This window comes from Ranitomeya imitator, chromosome 4, assembly GCF_032444005.1.
Source record: "Ranitomeya imitator isolate aRanImi1 chromosome 4, aRanImi1.pri, whole genome shotgun sequence".
In the NCBI taxonomy this organism is placed as follows: Eukaryota; Metazoa; Chordata; class Amphibia; order Anura; family Dendrobatidae; genus Ranitomeya; species Ranitomeya imitator.
In genome coordinates, this window is record NC_091285.1 from 163,150,102 (window position 1) to 163,171,933 (window position 21,832).

Here is a 21,832-nt window from a genome sequence, read left to right on the forward strand (position 1 = left end):
CAATTGGCCCCATTTTGGAAATTATTCCTTTGGGAATTTATCTACATCTGTGTATTGACAATTTTGACTCTATGGGTGTTTCCTAGAAACAAGCAGCAGTGGATGTTACTGAGTAAATTGCAAACTGTCATTGTAGTGACCAGTACGTTGTAATGACCAGTATGTTGTAGTGACCAGTACATTATGCCCACCATATATTAGGCGGGCTCTCATCACTACAGAAATACCAAACATGTGGATGCTTAATGTGGTTTAGGCACAGAAGGGAAAAGGGCATTTGGATTTGGGAGCGCAGAATTCTCTGGATTCCTTTTGGGGTGCGAGGAGCTGTAGCGCTTTTCCAGAGCCTTTGTAATACCAGTAACATGGAAGCCCCCTATATTTCCATTGACAGGTGACGTACCTGAGTGGGGAATTGATATTTTTGTGCATGGAGTTGAAACTTTTATTGGGATCACATTTATCCGGTACTCTGCTCTGAGCACTTACATTAGTGTTTTCATCTAAATCTCCCAGTGACGTTATTTAGATGAAGCTCCCAAGTGATCCATTTACTATAATGAGAAAGCAGAGTTACTCTGGACTGTGTCTGGCCTCTGTTCAGCTGTTTTCTTCTTTTCAGAAGTGCACAAAACTGTGTCAGACTGCGCTTTTATGTACTCCTAAAAGACGGACACTGCCTGATCACAGATCAGATGGCATCCACAGTGCCTCCATCTGCCTTATTATATGGAATCTTCCATTGGAGGTTCTATGTGAATCACGTATTTCAGAGATTTACACGGAAACCCCAGTGTAAGCCCTTACTGGTGTATCAAGCCTGTAATACAGCTTGGTGCAGTGTGACCGTAATACAGGCTGCTGTAGTGTGCCCGTAATCCAGGCTGGTGCAGTGCGACCATAATACAGGCTGGTGCAGCGTGTCCGTAATGTAGCTTGGTGCAGCGTGACTGTAATACAGGCTGGTGTAACATGCTTGCAATACATTCTGGTGGAGCTTGTCTGAATCCAGCCTCTTCTCTATTGGGAATTTTTTTTTAGTGGGGAAAACATGAGGAGAGCATCAAGGGGATGTGGATATGGTCGTTATGGTGATAGCGTAGCTGCTGCAAGGAGATGACATGGTCGTTCTGTGCCTGCTGTGTGCCCTAATGAAACACCTTCCTCTGGTGCACCCATGTGACAGGACGTTCTGCATCATTCCATATGGCCAAGTACCGCTACACGAATGATGAGGCCAGAACATGTTGAGGTGGTGTTACATTGAGAGTACCCCCTGTTCCTTCATATTATCTTCCACCATGTCTCCTGAAAAGGTGCAGGGTTGGCACCTGAGGACCATGGTCATCTGGCTTTCATCTCACCCCATTGCAAATCAGCGAAGCAGTCTGAGCAAACCAAAGCCAACTCAAATGAGCTCCCTGGCATAGCCAATATGCTGATGACAAGACACCGGTTGTTTGCCTGCTATGACGTCAGAGCCTGCAGCAAGGCGTAAATGTTCTGAACCTGATCACCACCTGCATGATGAGGCATCTGAATTCCAACCACAAGGTGCAGTGGAGTACACACCCTAAAAAGCATGACAGATCAGAGCCTCCTCCTGTTCCCTCTTCTGTTGCTATCTCCGCCTCTTCCTCCCGCTCATGATCAACCGGGCCACCTGCCTCCCCACGAAGAGACGATGTGATAGCACCACCAGCAGTGTCAGCGATCATCTGCACACCGTCTCATGGAAATGTTCAACTCTCCATCCCTCAAGCCATAGAGAGAAAGAGGAAATAGCCCCCTACCTACCCACAATCAATGGTCCTGAATGACAGCATTTACAAATTCCTGGCCTTTGAAATGCTGCCATTGCAGCTGGTGGAGATGGACAGTTTAAAAAAACTGATGGCGGTGGCTGTCCCGCAGTAGATTGTTTCCAGCCGCTAGTACTAGGAGGATGAACCGTGTTCACAGCAGGGTGGCACTCAAGTTACCCGGATTGTTACCACTGCCGATTACTGCATGGCAACCCTGATCGATCCATATTTCAAGGACAACACACCATCATTACTTCCGTCACTGGAATGAGATTGCAAAATATGTGAATACAAGCCCCCACTGGCAGAGGCACTACTGACAGCATTCCCACCTGACAGCAGCGGATCAGTGGAATTGCAAGGTAGAGGAATAGGCACCGCCACCTCTTTGCAAGGCAGGGTTAGCATTGCCGAAATGTGACAAAACTTTCTCAGCTCGCCACAATATCCGGCACCACCATCTGATATGGTTAGTTTTAGCCGGAGGCAGCATTACAATAACATGGTGAAAAAGTACATGTGCATATGTCGCAACGCACTAACAGACGGATCTGCTCCATTTAACTTGTGGGTCTCCAGATTGGACATGTCGCCTGAGCTTTCCCTTTATGCCTTGGAGGAGCTGGCCTGCCCTGCAGCAAGTATACTGTCAGAATGTGAGTTTAGCACTGCATGGGGTGTGATCATAGACAGGCACATCTGCTTGTCCACAGCCATCATGGGGAAGTTAGCATTCATTAAAATGAGCCAGGCGTGGATCCCAAAGGATTTGTCCGTACCTTTGGCTGACTAGACAACTATACCATCTCACCCAGCCATTGGTATACTCTATTTCCAATCATTTAATTTTGGGCCCTCCCCTAATAAAAAGAACAAAAAAAAAAAACTAAAAAGCACAAAAATAGTGTTGACTACCTCCACCTACTCCCCTTCCTCTTCAGCCTAAACCACTTCATCCATCTCCTCCTCCACTTTGACATCTGCCCCATGGTCCTTTACTGTTGCTTTTTATTTTTTTTTTAATTCTATGTTCTTTTAAAACAGTTCCCTAAAAAAAACAAAAGAAGAAAAAAAAAATTAAACAAACAGTGTTGGATACCTCCTCCCCAGCCTTTTCCACATACACTGTCAAGTCCACCTCCACCTGCTCCAACTACTCCACCTCCTACTTCACTTGGACCTCCACCTCCTGGTTCTAGATTGTTATTTTTTGTTTTTTTTAATCCTATGTTCTTTTAGGCTAGTTCCCTAAAAATAAAGCAAAAGAAGAAAAAAAAAACAATGTTGGATACCTCCTTCCCTGTCTCTTCCACCTCCACCTTCTCCTCTACTTGGACCTCTGTCTCCTGATTCAAGATTATTATTTTTTTTATTCTATATTATTTTAAGTAATTTCCTTGTTCATATTGGTTTTCAGCGCAATTGTCCTGCTCTTTCCACCATTTTGCTTCCATTTGCAGCCTCCTGGCCCTTATCGTGACCATTTTACAGCCATATTAAAGTATAGAAGTTCGGGTCCGCATTGACTTCTATTGGGCTCAGAAACAGCCACTTGTCCACTCATTTTCTTTGTAATACATCTTATAGAAATTTTGCTTTTTCTCTCCATTTATAAGACCTTGGTCAGATCACAGGATGTTAATAAGTGTTTCTTCTTTATACAGGATGAACAAGAAATGTAATCGGTCTTCCTGCTAGATGTAGGACAACTGATAATCAACCCTGTGGATATTATGAGGATGTAACTACAGGACTTGGAGCCTCACACGAGTGACGATGGGAGCAAATAACTCAAGTAAAACCCCTGTGTGTGACGACAATGGGGAAGGTGAGGGAAGTGTGGCTGCATTACTCTTGCATCTAACATAGCCATAGCTTTGCAAAAGAACCTAAAATACAGTGGAACATAGTAATAACTGCCCTCAACCCAGCCTCTTAGATGAAAAGACACAATTTGCTGTCATTCATGGTATGTAAAGTTCTAGAAATGATCCAGGAAAGATACTTAGCATGTTACCTGACCTTGTTGTGTCTTTGCCTTCTGTAGCCCAGATATCAGAAAAGGAAAAAAGCCTTGGGCTTTGCCTCAGGCTTAGCCATTTCTACTTCCTCTTTGGATTTCACTGCAAATTTGCTGGAAAATCCTTGTTTTATACGTCACCTACAGGGTTTTTTTCTATTTAAACAACCAGCACGCTCTAGAATAAAGTTTTTTTGTTTTTTTTTACATAAGTGATATACCGGGCGCTACACAGCACTCCTGTATATTGCTTATTGGTTGCTTTAGTGTACTTTGCTTTGTCTTCCATTCATTTGAATTGAGTGCCCATTGAATTTGAGATAGGTGCAGTACTTGGCAGCAGCCAAAAAGGTGCAGTACTTGGCAGCAGCCAAAAAGCAATGTAGAAGACTGCCTTAAACATTGTTGATCCAAGAAGTATCTTTTCTTCTTGCGGAGAGTGACATGATAAGCATGTCGAGGTGAGGAGACTTAAAGCCGCAATGCTCCTTTGGGAAATATGCAAATTGTCTCTTCAGAGAGGAAGAGGACTAAAACTCTAGTGCCACCTATTGGAAGTAGCAATCCTAACAGTCAATGTCGACCCTTTAACGAGTCTTGTCACATGACTTAGGATAATAGCCAAACCAGAATCTCAATTGAGATTCTGGTTTGGCTATTATCCTAAGTCATGTGACAAGGCTCGTTAAGGGGTCGACATTGACTGTTAGATTGCTACTTCCAATAGGTGGCACTAGAGTTCTAGTCCTCTTCCTCTCTGAAGAGACAATTTAAACATTGTGTACATCAGAAAACTACATTTTGCTGTGGCTTTTTCGCTGCAGATAGTGAATATACACCTACTGAAACTCCCACCCCTCTGTGGTGCTGCCCTGGTCTCCCGATGGTTTCCTTGAGGAAGACTAGTGTGGTATAGACTTACCCATGTCCACTGCTAATCTCCCAATCTCCTTGAGGAAGCGATGTTGGTGGTGAACCCAATCAGTATTATTAAGGAGCAGCGGGTGATAAGGATACCATTTTTTGGGGGGAATTTTGCTGGGCATAGTTGTAAACAAAAGAAAATCTCCTCAAATGGCATATGTCAGCAAAAAAAAAAGGAAATATTAACTTATATTTCCTACGTAGGCACTCGCTTCCAGTCTAAATGGTGGTGCTGGTGTTATCAGTTATGGCTAGACACAGTACACTGGAAGCATGCCCAATGCTCCTTGGCTGACATTCTATAGTGTATGCAAGATGTCGATCAAATAGCGATTGGCTTGATTAGAGTGCACTTATGGTGCAGTGAGCGCCATCCAAATGACTGGAAGCAGCTGCAAGGAGAATATAGATTAATTTTCCTATCCTAAAATCTGTTGTCCACATAAATGTACACAGCTCACATTCTACTTCTATTCTACTACTATTATACTGAATGTTAGCAGCATTTCTTCTCAGATTTGTTAGTGACTTTTTTTTTTAAAAAGGCAAAGGTCTTCCGGTTATGTATGATGACATTTGCTTGGTGCAACTTTCCACCATCAACATGTTTTTGTTATGTACTTTAGGAAAGACCTGAGGACACAAGAGCAGAGAAAGGTGTAATTACACACCAAATAGAGGTTTAATTGTACACTTCTAAAAGTCACAGCATAAAGGATATTCCTGTGTGACATAAAAATTAGATTTGATCTTTAGCTCACTGCCAGATTTACATCTGCAAAGTCTGTAGGCATAAAATATTGTCTGGAAACATTCAGATCAGTCAGTAAAAATATTACAGACAGTCAATGCTTCATGGCAAGTTGAGTGAGGCTGAGACTGTATATGCATCCGATATGTGGTGTGCAACATGTTTTGAGTACTTCTTTATAAAACTGTCTTAAAAATTATACAAAGGGTGTCAATGGCAGACGCTAGTCACTACTCACAGACTAGCCGTGAGGCGGAGTAGTCAAGATGTCCAAGGTCAAAAGCCAGGAGGGTACATCAAACACAGAGGTATAAGATAAACGTTTAGTCAGGGCAAAAGTCTGTAGTCTGGTAACTAAAATCAGAATATGTCAAAGGCAAAATGTGTTATACAAACAGGGAGTTGACAGGCAAATCCAAGGTCCGGCAACAAAAGATCATAATATCAAAATAGAGAGCACAGAGTAACCATGCCACTGACCTGAAGCTACAACTGACAATTATCTAATATAGCCAAACAGTTAAATAGCCTGACAATTATCTAGAAAGGAAATCACCTAGAGGTATCCCAAACCCAACATTGACAACACAACAAGCTCATTCTATCCATAGGGCGGCTGAGCTGTCACTCATAGCACTGACAGCCCAACACGCCTCTGCCATCCATTGGGAGGCAGAAGTGTCATCCACAGCACTGACAGCCCAACACACCTCCGCCATCCATTGGGCGGCAGAGCTGTCATCCACAGCACTGACAGCTCAACACACCTCTGCCATCCAATGGGCGGCAGAGCTGTCATCCACAGCACTGACAGCCTAACACGCCTCTGCCATCCATTGGGCGGCAGAGCTGTCATCCACAGCACTGACAGCCTAACATGCCTCTGCCATCCATAGGGCGGCCGAGCTGTCACTCACAGCATCTCTATGACACAGCGAATGGCGGAGTAACGACATTACAGAATCGTCATCTGTTATGATGATTAAACCTGCTTTCCTCTAGGAGTAGATAAAGCCTCCTTGTCGTTGTGTAGAGTATTCCTCCTTGCAAGAAGAAGCCTTCGTATTTATAAACTGAATAACCCCAAGTTTGATAACGTGTCTTGGTATGTCAACCCATCCATTTCCATGGTCATCCTTCTCATACATTATGCCCATCCATTATGTCCTTCTCATACACTGGAGACAAAAATTGTATATAGTATTGTAATTACAGCTGCACTAGTGACTTGTTTAAAGGCAGAGCTGTGCTCTTCTCATAAGCACCTATGCCTCTTTTAATGAATTCCATAATTTTTATTTGCATTTGGCAGCAGCTACCTGCTATTGAATTTGCGCTCCCCCAGTACTCCAAGGACCTGATTCACGTTAACTGGCTTGTGCCACCAGAAACGTACTCAAGTGTGGAACTTATTAAATCATAGAAGCAGATTTGATTAGTTTGACAGGACAGATCTTCCTTTATAAAGCAATCTTAATTCTGGGTTATGAGGTTATCCTATGTGCAATACTCCAGGATTACTTGAGGTTAAATGTACTACTGGGCTATAGTTTCCTAGCTACATTTTTGATACTTTTTGTTGCATATTTTGCACCACATTTGATATGTGCCAGTCTGGAACAGATTATGTTATTAAATAGTCATTAAAAATTAGAAATAATGGTCTGATTGTCATGGTACTTAATTCTTGCAGTACTCAAGGGGTGTAAGCCAACTGGACCTCGTGATTTATCTATTGTAGTGGGGGGGGTTTATAACTAATTTTTATTATATTTTTGAAATATAAAGTTTCAGAAAAAACAGTAGAGAATATTCAAAGTGTTAGCTAACATTACATCTTAAGGCCCCGTCACACATAGCGACGCTTAAGCGATCCCGACAACGATACAACCTGTCAGGGATTGTTGCTGCGTCGCTATGTGGTCGCTGGTGAGATGTCAAACAGTGAGATCTCCCCAACGACGCAGCAGCGATGCGGCGACCTGTAGCGACCTGTACAACGATGCTATTTCATGACGATTCAATGGGACGTCCTGTCAACAAAGTCGTTGGTAGGGTGTCAAACACAGCGATGTGTGCTACCCAGCGGGACCTCAACGATCAAAAAACGGTCCAGGCCATTCCGACACGACCAACGATCTCACAGCAGGGGCCTGGTCGCTGCTACGTGTCACACATAGCGATATCGCTACTGAGGTCGCTGTTGCGTCACAAAACTTGTGACTCAGCAGCGATCTTGCTAGCGATCTCGCTATGTGTGACGGGGGCTTTAGTTTGACTTAGTAGTATTGGTAACAGGAAATGAAATTAACTCAACACCAAAGAGGCCATTTCTTGCAACAAACATTGTACCTGTATAATGACAAAACATGACACTGACACTTGGGGAAAGAGAAGGAGCTAAATCTATTTCAGCCTTTATTAGCAGGCCTACTTTACATCGCCCTGACCGTTAGCAATTTCTTTGTAAAAAAAAATATGTCCCATTGAGTTCAGACATGTGTATGCAAAGGAAAAAATGGAAGGGGAAAAAATTCAGCTCACCAGTTTGAAGCAGAAGTCCTTGTGTGCAAGTTTGCTCAGGAACAAAAGTCTTGATTGATTCAGAACGTAATTCACTCAAGGAGGTGCCTGGATCAGAGGCGTTGTCCACAACAAAGGGAAAAAAAAGGGAAGTAAATCTCCAGTGTGAAACTTGGATAAAAGTTCAATTTATTTAGACCATTCCATTAAAATCCTTATTTCATAGTGGTACAGCAAATGATGGGGTACATAATACGACCAACGCGTTTCGACCTGTTAAGGTCTTAATCATGGTGTCCTGACCAAAACGCGTTGGTCGTATTATGTACCCCATCATTTGCAGTGCCGCTATGAAATAAGGATTTTAATGGATTTGTCTAAATATATTGAACTTTTATCCAAGTTTCACGCTGGAGATTTCCTTTTTTTTCCTCTATTGAGTTCAGACAGCTTCAAAATTATCAACTGTGTTATTCAATAGATGACACATCTTCTGTACTTCACGTGTCCTGTATGCGATCAACTCATTATTTGAAAGGGGTTAAGTCAACTTCTATTTAAACGCTATGAAACATCAAGCCGCTGTGGTCATGTGGAGTAAAAGTTGAGGAACTTTGCAGTTAAACTGAAATGGTGGGATAGTGAGAGAGTAAAACTTAGTATTAAGCGGTATCTGAAGACCCACTACCTTGTAACAGCTTTAGCAAATTTCCAGAAACCCTGAATACCCATACAACTCCAGAATAGGTGAGGTAAATCCACCTCACAGTTGTCACATCTCCAACAGCAACTAGGAATGTTAGGGTTAAATTAATGCAGTAGAGATCAATTTTAGGCTGCCGTCACACTATCAGTATTTGGTCAGTATTTTACATCAGTAATTGTAAGCCAAAACCAGGAGTGGAACAATTAGAGGAAAAGTATAACAGAAACATATGCACCACTTCTGCATTTATCACCCACTCCTGGTTTTGGCTTACAAATACTGATGTAAAATACAAACCAAATACTGCTAGTGTGACGGCAGCCTTATACTTATATTGATTTGTCTCTATAACTGAAATGTGGAGGTTTTAGCTGCTCTCCTCCAGACTCCCTGCTAGGCATCATGGGACAAGGTTTCCAGCAGAAATCTCTCATGTTTTCTCATATATAAGTGATTTGGGATATCTTCTATATAGTCGATAGATATCAGATATAAGCCCTTTGGTGGAGATGCCTGCTCTACATACAGTGGGGAAAATAAGTATTTGATGCACTGCTGATTTTGCAAGTTTTCCCACCTCCAAAGAATCTAGAGGTCTGTAATTTTTATTGTAGGTACATGTCAACTGTGAGAGACAGAATCTTAAAAAAAAATTACAGAAAATCATATTGTATGATTTTTAGGCTGGTTTCACATTTGCGGGTGTGTCCGCAGCGTTTGTGCCGCAATTATCCGCATGCGTCGTGTATTCCTATCTTTAACATTAGGGACTCAGGTGCCTGCAATAGGTTGCGTTTTGCGGCGGAGCTCAGCCAGCAACTGACTAACTTTCCCTACAGGCGACCAGTTTTACCTATGTGGGGAGTGACCTAATAAATAGGAGCAAGAGCTCCCCCTGGTGGCCTGGAGTGTGAAATGTGTTGCATGTTTGTGATACCTGGATGCAGTTATCCTTCTTTGCCTCCAAACGTAACATCACTCTCCCCGAGAGAAAAGCAATACCACTGCGACGACCAGGACCCTGGGGCGCCGCATTAGTGCAAGGAATGTGGCAAAAAACGCATTATGGTCTATGTGAATGCATGTGTTCGAAAGCACATGTGTTTGCTTGTGTTTGTTAATGCATGCATTGTACCACAGGAAAACATGTTTAGACACTGATTAGCCACCCCTGACCTACAAACTGATAAAAGGAGAGAGTGGGCATTGGCAGGTCACTACGCAGCAGACTGCAAAGGAGACCAGAAACAGGAAAGCACCTTGGAGGAAACAACACTCTGAACAATGTGAGTTGTTATGATACGGTGGTTTAGGAGCAACATGGAACGAGCTCTGAAGGAAGTGGTAACTGTAGTAACCGCAGTCCCTAAGCTCAACACAACACTAGAAGTAGCCGTGGAATGCTCCTAACTCTCCCTAGGCATCTCGTCACAGCCTAAGAGCTAACTACCCCTAAAGATAGAAGCAGGAAAGCTATCTTGCCTCAGAGAAAATTCCCAAAGGATAGATTAGCCCCCCACAAATAATGACTGCGAGTGGAGAGGGAAAAGACATACACAGAATGAAACCAGGATGGCACAGGAGGCCAGTCTAGCTTGATAGATAGGACAGGATGGAATACTGTGCGGTCAGTATAAAACACTACAAAAATCCATGCAGAGTTTACTAAAAATCTCCACACCTGACTAAAGGTGTGGAGGGTAAATCTGCTTCCCAGAGCTTCCAGCAAGACAGAATTAATTCATACTGATAACGCTGGACAAACATAGAAGCACAGAGCGGATAAGTCCACAAACTGTGAACAGAAAAGAGCAAGCAAAAACTTAGCTTTGCAGAACTGGTCAGGAAAACAGGGAACTCCAAAGAGATGTGAATCCAACCAGGAACATTTACAAGTGGCACTAGCTGAAGGACAGAGCAGACATAAATAGCCGAGCAGAAAAGACGATCAGTGAAAGCAGCTGTTGACAGCTAACTCCAAGGAGCAGCCATACAACTTGAAACCACAAGAGGGAGCCCAAGAGCAGAACTCACAAAAGTGTCACTTACAACCACCGGAGGGAGCCCAAGAGCGGAATTCACAACAATGAGTATATCAAAGCCAATGTCTGTATTTGCTATTTTCTGTCTCTATTTGTCCTAATTTCTGTCATTTTTTTCTTTCTGCATGCATCAGAATGTCATCTTCTTCTTCTGAGGAGCAACGGCTTGGGCCTGCACAAGGTGGAAATGTCAGTGAAGTGAGTACTCACCTCTACAGATTGGTAAGTATTCACTGTCACATCTACACTTGTGACAAACTTTTTTTTTCTCTTTTTTTTTTTTTAGAGCAGTTCCTCCACTGCTGTGGCAGAGGCTGAGCAGGAGCAGAGTGGAGACGCTCGGGTGGCAAGGCGGCAGCGTGTAAGTATACCTGGCTGACTGTTTATTGTATCCTGACTTTACTATTCTTGAATGTTCATTTCTTTTCTTTCCTCTTTCGTTACCTTTTTTTTCTTGACTCCTTTTTTTCTTGACTTTGAATATTCATGCCAGTTTTCTGTTTCTGTTTTCTTTCTTTTCCTTATGTTAATGTCTCCAACATTAATGTCTTTATTTATTTTTTAGGTTCCAGAAGGGGATGAGGACCTCATTAAAAATGACCTCCTAATCTCCCTGGTCCATGAGCGAGTCCCGTTGTGGGACACCCAGTTTCCGCAGCACTCGGACAACGTGACGATCCGGCGGCTATGGAATGAGGTGGCCAAAGCGATGTGGGATGGCTGGGACAATGCCCCGACTCGGGTCCGAATGGCATTTTGTAAGTATTGCAATGCAGTGTGCTGAAGCAGTGACCTTGGCCGGGATCACACAACTCAATGAGAGAAACTCTCATGTGATCATGGTCAAAAGTGCATTGTCTAACCATTATTTATGTTTTTTAACAGTGCTCAAAGTCAAAACACGTTGGTGTTCGATGAAGGATCGCTTCAACAAGGACCTTTGTCTAGAGAGCGGGGTTCCTAGTGGTTCTGGAGCAAGGATCCGCAACTACAAATATTACCGCATCCTTGCATTTTTAAGACCGGTCCTTGCCCAGAGAATGTAAGTATTTTTTTGTGGTGTAATGGGTTGTGTTTGATTGCCTAATCTGTATTTTTCTATTCCACAGGAGTTGGCGCTTTACTATTGTAAATGTTTTGTATTAATGTATTTTTTTCTTCTTTTTTCACAGTACATGGAGCAGCACTCTTGACCCTGGTTCTGGAGCGGTCCTTCATCAAACAGCCATGGACCCGTCCCAGCCTTCCAGCAGCGCTGCAGCAAGTGGGCCTGCCACACAGACTGGAGACCAGAAAGCTGGTCCATCAGGTGTTCCCCTGTCCCAGTCCTCTAACTCTTTTTTTTGGGGCTCTTCCCGGCAGCGTCAGAGGGCCTCGGACAGGTCACTCATGCCAGAGTTTTTGCACTTGAGCTTGGTCTTTCATGATGGACTCAAGGCGATGGGTGACCGACTGGATAGTGCCATAAACCATATGAATACACTTATCCAGGAGGTCACCAAAAGCCTTGACCAAGTGAAAGCCGACCTCCAGAGGCCAGCAGTCGGTATTTTAAGCAGACAGTGGCGGCATTTCCACGTGCGCCAACACTGTCATGCTTGACATCAATGCTGACCTCTGCTGCATACCACTGCATGGCCACCACCATTCCAAGCACTGCCGGACACCACTACAGCACCACCACTATGCCGAGTGCTGTAGGACAGCCCACCGCCACCACCATGACAACTGCTGCTCCTGCTTGGACCTCCTCCACTGCCACCATCAGCAGCTGGCATGGCCTTCCACACCACAGCCATGCAACAGCAGCAGGAACCTGGCATGGCCTTCTGCACCACAACCATGCAACAGCAGCAGGACCCTGGCATGGCCTTCCACACCACAACCTTCTTCTCATGCGTCAAGCCCCATCCCCGAACTCCCAGACCCCACTACTTTAATTGCCCCTTCTCCTGCCACCCCTGCGTCGTCCACACTTAGCCAGGCCCCACAGCTACACACCCCACAGTTCCGTCACTTCACCCCAAGCAGGCGCAGTTAAATTTAGTTATTTGTTAAAAAATAAATAATGTTTTTTGCCCCCAATACTGTTTGGATATTTGTGTATTTCGCCGTCGTCATCACACACCGTGCACCGAATAAAACACTGCGTTGCACATTTTATTTTTTTACCAACTCATAGCTCCATAGTTAGTAAGTACAACACTGCAGCTTTGTGTGTTTGGAATAGAGATGTGAGGTGGCAAAAAAATTTACTTGTATTTTCTCCATAATCTCTTCAGTCTGCTTAATCTGTGTCGCAGACTGAAGAGAAAATGGCGGTAATACAAAGCAGAACTATACTCAACAGGTCATGTTTAAAAAAACTCATTAGTTATGACACCTGACCAGGTGAGTAGAGAACTGCCTTGTATAGCCTCCATTTTTTCTCCAGTATACGTGATCTATTTCACACAAACTGAAGAGACGATGGAGGTCATACAAGGCATATCTATACTCACCTGGTCAGGTGTCAGAAATAGTGAATCCATGTGGCTGCGTTTTGTGCTCATGAAGTCATTATTTGTGACACATGACCTGATGAGTATAGATCTGCTTTGTATTATACCTCCATCTTCTCTTCAGTCTGCATCCAATAGATACTGCAGAACAGAATCAGGATGTAATGACGTCAACTACTTTGATCACTAGCAAGTGTTTTTTAGAGGAAATACATAGGAGACTCGGTCAAGATATAAAAACACATAGTTTATTAACAAAAAATATTAGTAACATTTAAAACATAACTGGTACAGACCTAAACCCAACAGGACATTTTACACAATATTTTCTTGCCATGCCACACGTCCAATATAAGAATCAAAATAGGCAGCAAATTGGTCCCGCATGTGGCCAACTTCAACAGTTGACCGCAGCGGGTGATGCTGGTAATCTGGCAATGGGTTTGCAACAGGTTCATCCAGTTCAATGTTGGGTCGCTCTTTAGCCATTATGTAATTGTGGAGAACCACACAGGCTTTGACCACTTCATCGACTGTCTCCATTTTTAGATTAATGGCTGTCCCAAGAATGCACCATTTTGAGACGAGAATTCCAAAGGTACACTCCACTGTTCTTAGAGCCCTGGTCAGTCTGTAGTTATAAATCCTTTTAGTGTAGTTCAAGCCCCGACTGGAATATGGATTCAGTAGGTTTTCACACATCTGAAAGGCCTCATCCCCAACCATAACAAATGGCATTGGTGGGCCTTGAGAGTTGGGGAGAGGTCGTGGCAAGGGATAATTAAAATTTTTGCCATACACACGTTGGCCCATATCAGAGTTATTGAAAGTTTGGGAGTCATTGCCACGGCCTAAAGCTCCAATGTCCATGGCGATAAAGCAACAGTCTGAATCTGCTATTGCCATCAGTACTACAGAAAAATATTTATTGTAGTTGAGGTACTCCGATCCAGTTCTAGCGGGTTTGATAATGCATTTGTGCTTTCCATCCATCGCTCCCAAACAGTTGGGAAAATCATGCACACTCCAGAATTTTTCTGCAATTTCCATCCACATGTCCATGGTGGGTAGGGGATAAATTCATCCTGGAGAAGGTTCCACAAAGCCCGACAGGTGTCCGCAACTATTCCAGACAAGGTGGAAATTCCAAGCCAGTACTGAAAGTGGTGGGATGATAATCTGAAAAAATAAAATTACAATCAATTTGATTAATGGTGGTGTTTAGCTAAAGACATAAATGAAAATACAAATAATACATGGCAAACCAACAATAATTATGACTGGCATTTGTTTAGAAATATTACGTACTGTAATGTAACCAGGAGACGTTCCTCTGCAGGAAACGCTCTACGGAGCTGGGTGTCCTGTCTCCGGATGGCTCCTTGAACGCGACCAAGCAAATCCCGAAAAGAGTCTTGATACATCCTGGTATATTCCGGGAATTTGTCCGGGTTGGCATTAAGCTCGCCATATAGCATGTGGTAGGCTCCACGGCTCTCCCGGAGTTCAATAATGGGGTGTCTCCAAAAATATATATGCCGTGTCCTTCTCTGTCATTCTCTATTTCTTTGTTGCTCCCAAGCAAACGCACAGGCAAGAAACAGCTTGATACTTAAATCCACGTTGAAATAAAAGCTCTCCATGCGAAGATCCATCATGATGCAGGATATAGTAGCAAACTGTTAAGATTTCAGCAGTCCAAGGGTCTATATATAGATATCCCATAATACACGCCCACTGTAGTCCCATTGGCGGTGTCTGTTTATCTAGATTTTTCTCCTGTTAAATTTTCTACCATGCACACAAAAAATGAAAACGCATGAAAAAGCGTGAAAACGCAGCGTTTTTTGTAACCTCGTGCCTTACCTTATGCCTCTAAAAACGCTGCGTTTGTACATGTTTTCATTCTGTTTTCCGTGCGTTTGAGGTTGCGGATTAAACGCTGCAAATTCTAACGCAAATGTGTCACTAGCCTTACATAATTAATTTGCATTTTATTGCATAAAATAAGTATTTGATACAATAGTAAAACAGAACTTAATATTGACCAAGTTTGCACACACTGCAGCAGGGATTTTGGCCTACTCCTCCATGCAGATCTTCTCCAAATATTTCAGGTTTTGGGTCTGTTGCTGGGCAACATTAAGTTTCAGCTCCCTCAAAAGATATTTTTATTGGGTTCAAGTCTGGAGACTGACTAAGCGACTCCAGGATCTTGAAATTCTTATTACGAAGCCACTCCTTAGTTGCCTTGGCTGTGCTTTTCAGGTCATTGTAATGATTGAAGACCCAGCCATGACCCATCTTCAATGCTCTTACTGAGGGAAGGAAGTTGTTGGGCAAAATCTCACGATACATTAATCCATCCGTCCTCCCTTCAATATGGTACATTTATCCTGTCCCCTTTGCAGAAAAGCATCCCCAAAGTAGGACGTTTCCCCCACCATGCTTCACGGTTGGGACAGTGTTCTTGGGGTTGCACTCATCCTTCTTCCTCCAAATTCAGCGAGTGGAGTTGATAACAAAATGTTCTATTGTGGTCTCATCTGACCATATTACCTACTGTAATGCCTTTTCTGGATCATCCAGATGGTCATTGGCAAACTTCAAATGGGCCCGAACATGTGCTCACATGAGCAGGGGGACATTGCGTGTTCTGCAGAATTTTAATCCATGACTGCATAGTGTGTAATTAACGGTAATGTTTGTGACTGTGGAATTAGCTCTCTTCAGGTCATTGACAAGGTCCTCCCATGTAGTTCTTGGCTTATTGCTGCCCTTTCTCAGAATCATCCTTATCCCACATAGCAAGATCTTAAATGGAGCCCAGACCGAGGAAGATTGACAGTCATCTTGTGTTTCTTCCATTTTCTAATAATTGTGCCAACTGTCATTGGATTTTCCTGTGCAAGGCCATATTTACATGTTAAGTATGTGGTCAGTATTTTACATCAGTATTTGTAAGCCAAAACCAGCAGTGGGTGAAAAACGTAGAAGTGGTGCACATGTTCGGCACGTGATAGCTCTATTCAGTGGTATTTGTCTTTTTAAGTGTGCATATAAGCGCGGTTGGTCAATTTTTTGCACTTCTGAAAAGAAGAACATTACTGAAAAGAGGTCAGACGAAGTCCAGAGTATCTCTTCTGCCTCAATATAGTGATTGAGCTCTTTAGGTGTTTCATCTGAATCACGTCACTCAGAGATTTAGATTTAAAACCCGATGTAAGTACTTCAGCGTAGAGCACAAGATTAACATGATCTAATAATGGTATGCAAAATGTTCCCAACAAAAGCTTCAACTTAATCTACAAAAAATTCAAAAATTCAAGTCCAAACTCAGGTCTGTTATCTGTTAGCGGAAATATATAGAGCTTGCATATTACAGGTAGCACAAAGAGTCTGGAGAAGCGCTATGACTCCTCGCCTTCCAAAAGAAATCCAGCAAATTCTGCACTCTACCATCCAAATGCGCCCCCCCCCCCTCCCTTCTGAGCTCCACAGTGTGCCTAAACCACATTTAGTGTCCACGTGTTTGGCATTTCTGTAGTGATAACAGCTCGCCTAATTTATGGGGCCCATGTCTCCAGAAGCACTAGCTGGGCACAATGTATGGGCACAAGGGCGTACCGGCACTACAATGGCAGACTTGCAATTTTCACTCAGCAACATCCGGTCCTGCTTGTTTCTGGCAAACACGTATGAAATCAAAATTATAACTACATCTATAAATAAATTCCCAGAGAACTTTAATTTCCAAAATGGGGTCACTTGAGGGTGGATTCTTCTCTTCTGGCACATAGGGGCTCTGTATATGGAGTCCGCAAACTATTCTACAATAGTTTGTTCTCCAAGGATCAAATATCGCTCCTTCCCTCCCAAGTTTAGCCATAGTACAGAACTGTAGAAATTGTGACTAATTTTTTTGACAGTTTTACTTATTTCCCCATGCAAAAATATAAAATCTGGGGCTAAGAAATGTAATATTTTGTTCTTCACTACCCAATGGTGTGCAATTCTGTGACACACCTGTGATCATTGCACCCTTAGATGAATTCATTCAGAGGTGTAGTTTGTAAAATGTGGTCACTTATGGGGGGGTTCTGCTGGTCTAACACCGCAGGGGCTCTTCCAATGGGTCATGGCGCCCGCAAACCAGAAAAGTCAAATCTGCACTACACTGTGGCGCTCCTTCCCTTCTAAGTTTTTCACTGTGCCTGATAAGTAGTTCCAGATTACATATCGGCTATTGGTGCACTCAGGAGAAATAGCACAACAAACTGTGAGGCCAATTTTTTCCCATAAGACCATCTAAAAATGTAAAACTTGGGGTCAAAACAACATTTTAGCTGTAAAAATATAATTGTTCTTTCTTCACCCCTCAATGGTATAACATTTTCTGAGACACATCTGGTGTTAATATGCTCACTGTACCCATAGATGAATTAATTTGGATATGTCGTTTGTAAAATGGGGTCACTTATGGGATGTTCTGGCACCTCAGGGTCTCTGCAAATGTGACATGACACCCTCAAACTATTTCACCAAAATCTGAACTCCAGTATGGCACTCCTTCCCTTCTGAGCTTTCCACTTTTCCTCAAAAGTAGTTTTTGACCCCTTATAGGGTATTGGTGTACTTAGGAGAAATTGCACTACAAATTATTTGGTTCATTGTTTCTTAGTATCCCTTTTGAAAATTAAACTTTTACTTAGACCAATGTTATAAAATTCTGTGAATCGCCTGAGAGTTAAAAATGCTCACTACACCCCTAGATGAATTCCTCAAGAGGTTTAGTTTACAAAATGGGGTCACTTGTGGGGGTTTCTGCTGAATTCAATTGGCGCTTTTTCCCTTCAGAGCATTTCCGTTCTACAAAACAGTAGTTTTCCACCACATGTAGTGTACCAGTGTACTTAGGAGAAAGCTCATGACTAATTTTAGAGTTCATTTTCTCCTGTTACTTTTGTAAAAATGTAAACATTTGGGGATAAAGCAACATTTTTGTGGGAATAATGTGTTTTTTCAATTTCATGGCTCTACGTTATAAAATTCTGTGAAGCATTCAAGATGCTCACCATACCTGTAGATAAGTTCCTTGGGGATGTAGTTTCCAAAATGTGGTCTCTTATGGGGGTTTCCACTGTTTAGGCACATCAGGAGTTCTGAAAATTCAGCATGGCATCCTCTATTACAACCAATTTAGGGCTCCAAATGTTGAAGGACACTCCTTCCCTGCTGTGTACCCAAACAGTAGTTTTTCACCACTTATGGGGTACCAGCGTACTTGGGAAAAAGTGCATAACAAAGTGTAAGGTCCATTTTCTCCGGTTACCCTTTTGAAAATGCAAAATTTGGGGCTAAATCAATGTTTTGGTGGGAAAAAGTAACATTTTCATTTTTTTCCTTCCACATTGTTTTAATTCTGGTGAAGCCCTTAATGGGATAAAAAAAAATTTTGAATTACAATTTAAGAGGTGTAGTTTTTAAAATTGTGCCACTTTTGTGTATTTTCTGTCATATAGGTCCCTCAGTCACTTCAAAAGGGATGTGGTCCCTAAAATAAATTTTGTTAGAAAAATTAGAAATTGCTGAAATTTTTTTAGCCCTTCTCACTTCCTGTGTGGTATAACTATCTGGTTTAAGGGCATATACATTTAACCCCTTTCTCACATCAGGTGTAATAATATGCTGATGTCAGATACCCTCCCTTTGATGTGGGCTCTGGCGGTAAGTCACATCTTTTCCAGCACATGTCAGCTGTTTTGAACAGCTAACAGCCGCTGGAGGAATCACGATCCTCCTGCGGTTGTTAACCCATTAAATGCCACTGTCAAACTCTGACAGCGAAATTTAACACACTCTTCCGGCAAGCACGCCGGAAATCCCGCCCATCGGCACCCATGTCACATGACCGCAGGTCGCCTATGGGTTGGCATAACAACCAGAGTTCTTCAGCAGACTTCTATGGTTGTCAATGCTGGATCATAGTAAGTCAGCAATTCTGCTACATACAGGTGATCTGATCATCGTCTGTATGTAGCAGAGGCGATTGGGTAATGGCAGCTTCCAGTCTCCCATGGAGAATATTGAAGCATACCAAGAGTAAAAAAAATGTTTTTATAAATATATACAAAAAAATATGAAAGTTCAAATCATCCCCCTTTTGCCCCATTCAAAATAAAGCAATAATAAAAAAACCAAACATACACATATTTGGTATTGCCGTATTCAGAATTGCCTGATCTATCAAAATAAAAAAAGAATTAACCAGATCGCTAAATGGCGTAATGAAAAAAAAGTCAAAATGTCAGAATTATGTTCTTTTGGTCGCTGCAGCATTGCATTAAAATGCAATAACGGGCAATCAAAAGATCGTATCTTCACCAAAATAGTATCTTTAAAAACATCAGTTCGGCGTGCAAAACATGAGTCCTCACCCAACCCAAGATCACAAAGAATGGAGATGCTATGGGTATCAGAAAATGGCGCAATTTGTTTTTTTTTAACAAACTTTTAAAATTTGTTTTAAACACTTAGATAAAAAAGAACTTGCACATATTTGATGTCTATGAACTTGTAATGACCTGGGGAATCACAATGGCAGGTCAGTTTTAGCAATTCGTGAACATAGTTAAAAAGTAAAACAAAATAAAATTGTGGAATTGCACTTTTTGCAATTTCACGTCACTTTGAATTTTTTCCTGTTTTCCAGTACAGAATATGTTAAAACCAATGGAGTCGTTCAAAAGTACAACTCGTCCCACAAAAAACAAACCCTCACATGGCCATATTGACTGAAAAATAAAAAAAGTTATGGCTCTGGGATGAAGGGAGCAAAAAACTAAATTCAAAAACGAAAATACCTCCGGGTTATGAAGGCGTTAAAGTTTGAAAATTGCAAAATGTTAAAAAAATGTTGTCACATTTTCAATGTTTTCGTAATTAAGCACAAAAGATATTTACCAACAATTACCACTAACATGAAATACAACTGTAGCAATATGTTATATGTTCATGTGGCCTCTAGGGGTCTCACTACTTTTATGTGTGTTCTATATTCTTTGTTTGGAACTTGTTGGATGTTGTTGTACTCAGAATTCATGTAATGGAGGTTGAGACATGATGTGAATAAAGAGCCTGGAGATACTCACAGAGTGTGACTTATGACAGGATTCATCAAACAGAACATGGTGGCAGCCGGGCACAGAACCTGCAAATTCTTAGAGCTTAAATGAGGCTGGAACTGCACAGATCACTGCAACTGTAAGTACAGATTCCCTGACAGTACAGAAAAATGGAGACTGGTCTGAAGCCCCCTCAGAAACTGGATGTCACTTCATGTAATCTGTCCCAGACTTGGAGACATTGGAAGGAAGAGTTTACACTGTATGTGGATCTGACTGTGGGCCCCACTGATGACAAACGGAAAGTAAAGCTGTTTTATTACCTAATTGGGGAAAATGGCAGAGAATTAGCCCACACCTTGCTCCCAGACACAGACAACCTCCTCCTAGCAAGCATTGTGCAGGCATTTGATAAACACTGTGACCCAAAGAAGAATGAGACAGTGGAAAGATATAAGTTTTACACAAGACATCAGGAGGATGGTGAAAATGTGGACAGATATCTGACAGAGCTGAGGAGACTTGCAGAAACATGTGGCTTTGGAGAGATCAGGGACAGTCTAATCAAGGACAGAATGGTGTGTAGCATAACGGACTGTCATCTCAAAGAAAGATTACTGAGAGAGGAAGGCATGACTTTAGAGAAATGTATGCAAATCTGCAGGGCTGCTGAGCTCACAAAGCACAGCCTGAAGATGATGGCAGGCACCAGTGAGAATGATGATGACAGGGTACATTCAGTATCTATGAAAGGAAAGACAGGACCAGACTACCCTATAAACACTGTCCACTGCAAGTATTGTGGGAAAAGACATGAGAGAGACAAAACCAAGTGTCCAGCATATGGGGTCATATGGTTGTCATGTGGCAAGAAGAATCATTACTCTGCTGTCTGCAGGCAAGGAAGAGGCAAACAGTACAGACAGCTCCACACTGTGACACCAGACACTGACAGTGCAGAGGACATTACATGGCTACAAATGCAGTCTACAACAGAGAAAGTCAATGTAGTCGGGCAGTCAGTAGTGAAGGATGCCAAGCAGCTGTATGCAACATTCTTGTTGGATGAGAAGCCCATTAGATTTCAGCTGGATTGTGGAGCAAGCTGCAATGTAATTTCATTTGATCTGCTAAACAAACAGGTTTCTATTGAGCCAACTGACAAGGTACTGGTGATGTACAACAAAAGTGTTCTGAAACCAATGGGGACATGTAAGCTAAAAATACGAAACCCATGTAACAGAAAGAGTTATAGAGTTGAATTTACCGTGTTACGGGGTGGTAACCATGTACCATTACTGGGACTAAAAGCAGTTCAGGCAATGGACTTAATAAAAGTACAGTCTCAGAACATTATGTCTGTTGAAGTTGCCCAGGATATACAAAATCCAAAACTAAATGGAGAGCACAACTTGGACATGCAGAAAATAAAAGCA

At 42.4% G+C, this 21,832-nt stretch overlaps 1 protein-coding gene across 1 annotated transcript in view; it reads left to right on the forward strand.

Annotated features, from left to right (window-relative positions):
• Positions 1-21,832, forward strand: part of STK32A (serine/threonine kinase 32A) — a 363,613-nt gene that overhangs the window by 25,782 nt on the left and 315,999 nt on the right. Inside the window, exon 2 of the mRNA XM_069764076.1 lies at positions 3,470-3,633. Within this exon, the coding sequence (XP_069620177.1) occupies positions 3,582-3,633 (52 nt within the window). The 5' untranslated portion in view covers positions 3,470-3,581. The remainder of the gene's footprint in view (positions 1-3,469; positions 3,634-21,832) is intronic.